At 42.6% G+C, this 8,530-nt stretch overlaps 1 protein-coding gene across 1 annotated transcript; it reads right to left on the bottom strand.

Moving 5' to 3' along the window:
* Positions 1–2,594: 2,594 nt before the first annotated feature.
* LOC119361465 lies at positions 2,595–5,799 on the bottom strand. The gene is made up of 2 exons (XM_037626657.1): positions 3,857–5,799; positions 2,595–2,861 (listed from the first exon to the last, which is right to left on the bottom strand). The coding sequence occupies exons 1-2, from the start codon at positions 5,797–5,799 to the stop codon at positions 2,786–2,788; spliced, it is 2,019 nt and encodes a 672-aa protein (XP_037482554.1). The 3' UTR covers positions 2,595–2,785.
* Positions 5,800–8,530: the final 2,731 nt, after the last annotated feature.

Below are 8,530 nucleotides of genomic sequence, written 5' to 3'. Positions count from 1 at the left end.
CACGGCGAGGTGCGGCGCGGGGCGGCGACGGCGAGGTGCGGCGCGGGGCGGCGACGGCGTCGGGGCGGGGCGGGACGGCGTCGGGGCGGGGCGGGGCAACGACGGCGTCGGGGCGTCGGGAGATCGAGAGGAGGAGGAGAGATCGAAGTGGGGATACGGTTCTGAAAGTTTCCTTATATAGCAAAGCCTTTAGTCCCAGTTGGTGGCACCAACCGGGACCAATGACCCCCTTTAGTCCCGGTTGGTACCACCAACCGGGACCAAAGGTCACTTTTCAGCAGCCCAAAGAGCGGGAAGCAGAGGGCTTTGGTCCCGGTTGGTGCCACCAACCGGGACTAAAGGGTGGGCATTGGTCCCGGTTGTAGCCACGAACCGGGACCAATGGTCGTGTGCTGGCACGATGCGGCACGAAAGTTTAGTCCCACCTCGCTAGCTGAGAGGGGCGCGCAGTGATTTATAAGCCCCACTGCCGCACCCCTCTCGATCTCCTCTCCACTGCAGGCTTACGGGCCTACTTACTACCGCGTTGCCTGATGGGCCTACTGGGCCACCTGCGGGCCTGAATCCTGGCCCATGGTGGGTTTCTAGTCGTATTCAGGCCGTGGGGGCCCAGTAGGAGGCACTTTTTTTTGTCTTTACTTTTTGTTGCTATTTTTAATTTTTTTCCAGATTTTTTGTTTTGTTTTCTGCATTTTTTATTTTCTTTTGTTTTTTGCTTTATTTTTTAATTCTTTTTGCTTTTAGTTTCAGAACAATTTTAAACTTTCTGTTAGTGCCATTAGTTCTCAAATTTGAAAACACTTTTTTTTGGTTTTTTTGTTTTGTTTCGTGCTTTATTTATTTCATTTTGTTTCTACTTACAACGAAATACTTATTGTTGCTATTTTTATTTTTTTTTCCCAGATTTTTTGTTTTGTTTTCTGCATTATTTATTTTCTTTTGTTTTTTTGCTTTATTTTTTAATTCTTTTTGTTTTTAGTTTTAGAAAAATTATAAACTTTCTGTTAGTGCCATTAGTTTTCAATTTGAATACACTTTTTTTGTTTTCTTTTTGATTTATTTATTTTATTTTTTTCCAGTTTTTTTGTTTTGTTTGCTGCATTATTTATTTTCTTTTGTTTTCTGCATTAAAGCATTTCAAATGAACTCTGAAAAAGTTGAAAGTTGAAAGTTGGCATGGTCTTACGAGGGCCGAACAATAAGACTAAAGAGGGGCATTTGCCCCGTTCGGAGCCACCAACCGGTACCAATGGACACGTCTAATTACTTATTTATTTTCTGCAGCTGTTTTTTAGTTGATTCTTTCTGCAGCTGTTTTTTTAGTCCCACCTCGCCAAGCGAGAGGCACTCTTAGCTGTTTATAAGCCCTGAGTGCAGAGACGATGAAGAAGAGGCTCAACGCTCACCTGCACGTTGGTTCGCTTCAAGCTTTGAGGAATATGGTAGACTACACGAAGCTATGTGCAGAAAGGCTTGAAGCGAATTAACTAGCATTGCGCCTCTTTTTTATTTTTAATGACTTATTACCACACAGAAATAAATAGAAAAAATAAATATAGCAGAAAAGAAAAAAACTATATAAAAAACAACTCAGAAATAAATAGAAGAAAAAATAGTTGTGATTAACTTTACTAAAATCTTTTTTATTTTTAATGACTTATTACAACTCAGAAATAAATAGAAAAAAATAAATATAGCAGAAAAGAAAAAAATATATAAAAAACTACTCAGAAATAAATAGAAGAAAAAATAGTTGTGATTAACTTTACTAAAATCTTTTTTATTTTTAATGACTTATTACAACTCAGAAAAAATAGAAAAAAATAAATATAGCAGAAAAGAAAAATAATATAAAAAACTACTCAGGAATGAGCATAGATGCGCTTATAGAGAAAATTAGACCTAAATTCATAATAAATTTCTACTAACTTCAGAGAAATTCAATATGAATTTAGGTCAAATTTCCTGTAGAAGGGCATCTATTTTCACTTTGAGAGGAGCTCAACAAGGCAAAGAGGAAGGGGCTTATAAACCGGTGTGAGCCCCCTTCAGTTGGCGAGGTGGGACTAAACTCTAGCCGCAACGAGGACCACCCCTTTAGTCCCGGTTCGTGCCGGGACTAAAGGGCAGCCTTTGGTCCCGGTTCATCCCACCAACCGGAACCAAAAGGTCGAGACGAACCGGGACAGATGGCCCACGTGGCCTGGCCGGCCCCCGGGGCACGAACCGGGTCCAATGCCCCCATTGGTCCCAGTTCTAGATTGAACCGGGACTAATGGGCTGACCCGGCCTGGACCAATGCCCCCTTTTTTTTACTAGTGTGGGCTCCGCCGCCGGCCATGTCGATCGGGCTGCCGTCGTCTAGGAGCGTCAACTACTGATCGATGCCTCTGCGGAACATAGCGGTGCGCGCATGCCGGTGCGGCGCAGGGACGGACGAGCAGGCGAAACCGGCCTCTACCCCCCATCCGGCAGTGTTGAACAGACTTTATATTACATATAGATATAAATACAAATGATTAGAGAGGTTTCAATTCAATATAATTCAATTGTAAAAATACAAGCCCAGTGCGAGCACATATACAGTGCCTTATTTGATGACACGCAAATTAGAAGACAGCAAAACCATTTTAAGCAAAAGCACACACACACAAGCAGAATGTATTGAAAGGAAACACCTGGACCTGGACGTGGGCAGGGCACATGTGAATGAATAAAATAAAACAAGCACTTGGGGTCTGCGTGCGTGCTGTACGTACGGACGGACGGTAGCTTTGCTTGATTTTCACTCGACGACGACGGCCCTTTCGTCCGGCGACGACGAAGGCCTGTTGTACTCCCTCCGTTTCATAATGTAGTGCCTATAGATTTTTACAGAAGTCAAATATTACAAACTTTGACCATGTATATAGAGAAAAGTAGGTACATCTAGAATACCAAATGCACCTCATTGGATACATCGTGAGTTATATTTTCAGAATATACATGTTTGGTATTGTAGATGTAGACAATTTTCTCTATACACTTGATCAAAGTTGGCAAAGTTTGACTTTTACAAAAATCTATAGGCACTATATTATGGAATGGAGGGAGTAATATCCACAAGGTAAATTCATATTCAGTTACTGTTCTCAATAATAATAAAAAAATCGACTATAATTCTACAAACTTGTTGAAGCAAGTACCGGCTAACCGGAGTTAAACGAGTAAGGCGTGACTTTTCATAATATTTTATGGAAATCATTTTAACCGTTTTTTAACTCACTTGAGGCTGGTTGTAATGGGGAATATCATATGCTAGTATCATGCATATGATACTAGTGTATGATACTACATTTAGCCGGTACTAGTGTATCATATGCTAGTATCATGCAAAGTATCATATATTGATATCATGCAAAGTATCATATGTTGGTATCTAGTGTACTACATTTATTGTCAAAACTGACATAAAGTAGCACATCATTTAATACGATACGGTATCATGATATGATACTCAAGCATCTCTTTCTTCATTTAATTCTATCACATCTCATCAAAATTGCTTACTTGGCATGCATGATACTACCTATGATACTATCATAACGGGCAGCTTGATGCGGCGTACATGCTGCTTCCTAGTCATATGACACATGGACCTAACAGTTGGGTCACCTTTTCAGGTTAGGACTTGTTTTTCCAGTGGCGGTAAAACGTGGAATTAATGAAACATATATAGGTGCAATAATAAGGGAGTTTTTTCTTAAAAATAAAGAAGAAGACTAATATTCGAGACAGCTTGCTGGTGAGGAGAGGTAGTTGAATTACTCGCATATAAATAAACGATGGGAGTAGGATGAGTAGTTTTACTACATACCTACTGCCATGCTCGCTTGTACTCGCAATGACGTTGAAGGCGTAAGCCTTCGATTCATCGTTGGTCTCTCCATTAGGTGTTTTCATGATAGAAATCCTTCTCCCTTGGGTATCACCAATCTGGAAGAAAGCCATGACTAGCCAGGCGAAGGTGAAGAGCTCCCCTCCCGTGTTGGCCAGTTGCGCCACGTGCAACTCCGCCCTGGACTTGCTAGCGGCGTAGAGAAGAATCCTCATCCACATGTGTACCATCTCCTCTATTGTTTCCTTGGTTGGCTGGAGATCATACTTGTCCATTTCCTTTGACAAATTCCTCACCGCATGAGGTCTCTGAAAATTTATCCACAGGTCTGCAGTGCTGGTGGTGAGCGGCAGCATGGTAGGGTGTGCAACCAAAAGGTACATCATATAGTTGGACAGTTTACGGCATACCCGCACCATACTACCATAATCTTCTGCTGATGCTACCATGTCTGAATCTAAAAGAAGGGAGTATTTATTCAAGAGTAACTCAGTCAGAACATGCATCTCCACGACAGGCCTAGCAAAAAATTGTTCAAAACCCTGCATCCTTTTTGCCAACATCGAGCCAACATTTGGCCATTCTCGACTGGGCGTCCCGCTGAGTTCATCATCTAAGACAATAATCTCCTGTGCAAGACACGCCATGGTCATCTCATCGGCATCCACGTACCAGGCGTCTAACACTTTGCTCATCCAAAATATATTCACCTTCTCGCCACCAAAGAAACCAACGAACACCCTAATGACCAAGGTCATCACTCGTTGACTGAATCTAGTCCCTCGGGTACCATTCATCCAACCTACAAGGTCGTACTGTCCGATTGAACTTGGCCACCGTTGCTTCTTCTCCGACAAGCCAATGATATCATTGGAAAAAATAAACCAGGACAACTTTGCAAGCCTCTCCCACTTCCGGCGCTTCAACATCATCCACGTCCGTGGTGATGTCGTGAAATTAAGTATTATTGACCAGACTTCTATGAAAAAGCCTCCAATAAATAGTGAATAGGTGATTGCAATGTCAACTTTGGCATACCTCTGTTTGTCTACAATTGCGTGGAAGAGCCCAAAAGCAACAACAATGGATAACTGAGAGATGCATCTGAATATCATGGCGCTCTTTGTTCTGAGTGCAACAGCCTTTGTGTAGAGCTCGTCGTACACTAGGCCAAGCTGAAGCCGCCCTATCTTCACCGTTTGGTTGATGTCTCTATGCGGGTAGAAGTTTGTCGTACAGTAACCACGTGCTGAAAAGATGTGGAGGGCATATGACACTGACCTGAGAGCATCATAAACAGCCCTAGAATAGCCCTGAATAGCAGTATCCAGATGCAGAAAACTCCATGATGTTAGGACCCGTGTTGAGCTCTCAAGGCCTTTAAGACTCCCACGCTTAAGACACCATGTTCTTTCTCCATACTTGATAATTCCAGCAACAAACACAAGGACACCTGAAGTGAGAAACCCCAAGCTGTGTAAGCTTCTGATGGATCTCCAGAAAACATAGAATGCTAGGACAACTTGCACCACCAGATTCAGCAAATGCCTCAGCCACAAGTTGTTGTCCTCCATGGAGAAAGCAGCAATGGTGTCCTGTCCACCAAGATGGATGAGGAGAAATGGTGCCCAAAAGAAAGCTAGTGGTTGGCTTCCTTTGTCAATGATGGTGGTGATGTTGTTCTCTTGTCGTGAGAGAAGGCCAAGGGCATAAACTGCTACCAAGTCTGCCCCCAAGAAAGCTAACCAAATGAGGACCCTTAGGAACCCATTGGACCTGCGGCGCCGAAGGTTCCCAGCAAACAAGAGGAACAATTGTAGTGTGAAGCTGAGAAGGACGAGTAGCTGAATTTCCCACTCATTCAAAAGTTTGATCAAAGTCCACATCATTTTGTCACACGCCGGCCCCTGATCCTGATGCATGGCACAATAATAATTTCAGTGCGGATTTAATATGCAACATCGAAGAACTATGTGTGCACTAATAAAGAGATTTGTTTATATGGAACGTGAATATTTGAATTAATAATGTGAGAACTGCAACTAACAATACATACGTTCAAAATATTTGCAGATCTAAGTAGTATATAATACAATGGAAATCGTGTTCTCATGCATGATCGCATGTTGAGATTAGTCTTTCCACCACGGGCATGGTTGCATATAGAGGTGCCATATATGTTTGCATATTTGAGATAAATAGGTGATCGGGCATCATCTATTTAGATTTAGTTATATGTGGTTAGCTAGGATTCGTTTCTAGAAGGGCGGGATTAAGCATGAGTGAGGAGGAGCTAGAAAATCACAAAGAAAGACTAGTGTATACAAGACTAGTTTAATTATGACTCTAGTACGTGTGTGCTGTTTTTCCAAAAGGAAATATATATGAATAGAGAAGGCAATGCATGCATACATACATACCTTGGATGGATTAGTCGGACCCTTTGGATCCCTTTCCTGGAGCCAAATGCCCGAGGTTTCACGTTCGTTTCGTGCTCTCAAACTAGCTAGTTAGTTGTGCCGCTTGAAGCCGCATTGCTTTGCTTGGATCGTGAGGAATTAACTAGTCTCCCGCTTTCGACAATCTATATATTCCCAGCTAGAGGAGAGGAGAACCTCAAGGTGTGAGGATGAATCGAGGCACTGGATTCCAGACGTATGCCACTCTCGTCGCTGGTGTGCTTTGTCTGATACGTTTCTTGCAGGTAGAGCAAAGGAGGAGGCCACATAGCTTGAAGACGTAAAGAGAGACCCATCCATGGTCGATGCTTTCCCGTCGCCCAGCTCCAACCAAGCAAGCGATCTGCTGGTCCCTCCCTGCCGTCCCCTCTCCTCCCCTGCCCTATGCCAGCCGGCGACGAGTTGTTGTTTTTCTCCTGCTTCTTTTACGCTGGTACTCTCGTCGCAGCCACAACAATGTTTCTCGGGCAGATAGACCCTGCTTCTTCCAACTACTGGTCAATGCGTACGTGCAATGCATGTTGATTTGAAAGTATATTAAGTGCATGCGGATATTATGTAGAATATTATTTGCGTGTTATTATGTGGTTAGCATTATATTTGGCATGAAATTAACTGCACGCTAAACGTGTTGAGCGCTCGACATTGAAGCGGTCTAGGTCGTTGGATTGATATGATTTGATAACCGAGATTAATTGGATCTGACCCTTTGGGTCTTTTTATATTGGTATAAATATAGATATAGATACTATACTACTATGTGAGACTCGCCACTATGTGTTGTTGGGACCTACAGGTCAGCGAAACCGGACCCCAATGGAGAGAACACCATATATCTATACCTACTAATAAAAGAAATAGGTATTCTTAGTCCGTCATGCTATTCTATCGAAAAACCCCTAATTTTTCTGACATTAAACCTGCAGTACATATTAGATTTTTTTTTTAAAATACTCTTATCTTCTAAGCCGCAACTTCAAAATTAACATGTTATATATCGAATTTGATTAGAAAAATATATAGAATCTAAATACGATGTTATTTTACATGTTAACCATTAGAAAAAAAATACTATCTAGGGTGCAATCTTAATCAACAGTGCATTATCTGTTTTTCTTTAATATCGGTACTGATCCGGATTATGGATGAACATCTCAGTAAAATCAGGATTGCAGACGAAATTAAAAATCATTTGTCCGTTTCTTTGTATGTATTAAATCTACATGCAAGCCATGTTTAAATAGAAGACATGTGGAATCTTGAATTGCGCTTTTGAAGGTAAAGACCATCTTTGTTTGGGCTGTAGCTACAAATATTCAGATTATAGATCATTTTTTGTAAATTAAGAGCATGTGGTATTCTTTTCTCCCATTTTTTGTAAATTACGCTGGTACTCTTGTTGCAGCCACAACAATGTTTCTCGGGCAGATAGATCCTGCTTCTTTCAACTACTAGTCAATGCGTACGTGCAATGCATGTTAATTTGGAACTATATTAAGTGCATGCGGATATTAAGTAGGATATTATTTGCGTATTATTATGTTCACTATATTTGCCATGAAATTAACTGCACGCTAAACGTGTTGAGTGCTCGACATTGAAGCGGTCTAGGTCGTTAGATTGACATGATTTGATGGCCGAGATTAATTGGATCTGCCCTTTTGAGTCTTTTTATATAGATATAGATATAGATAGATATAGAATAGATACTATACTACTATGTGAGATTCGCCACTATGTGTTGCTGGGACCTGCAGGTCAGCGAAACCGGACCCACGTGGGGAACACCGTATATATAATAAAAAGGAAATCGCCTGTGTGCGGTGCGTCGGCCAAAAATTTCGCCGGTCTCGTGCCACGCTAGCCTCGCGCATCCACGAAAGCCGCACCTCCGCATGAGACGCGTGTATAGGTGAGACCCGCGCGGACCGGCCCTATCCTACCTTATCTTCTCAACCACTTCATCCCCTACCTCTAGTCTTCGTCTTCAACGATGTGTTTCTCTTCCTCCACGTGCTGCCGCGAACCACCACAAAAGCTCACCCATCAGCGGCGGGGCCCTCGTGTGGGAAGACCTCCCCGTCATGCTGCAATCCGCAAGGCGGAGCAAGCGGCATGCTGCAACCATGGCGGAAACTGCTGGACCCGGCCGAGAAAAAAGCTGGAACCATGGTCACGAGACGCTGCGACACGG

The sequence above is a fragment of the Triticum dicoccoides genome, chromosome 2B, assembly GCF_002162155.2.
Source record: "Triticum dicoccoides isolate Atlit2015 ecotype Zavitan chromosome 2B, WEW_v2.0, whole genome shotgun sequence".
Lineage (NCBI taxonomy): Eukaryota > Viridiplantae > Streptophyta > Magnoliopsida > Poales > Poaceae > Triticum > Triticum dicoccoides.
This window is presented reverse-complemented; position numbering and strand designations above follow the sequence as displayed.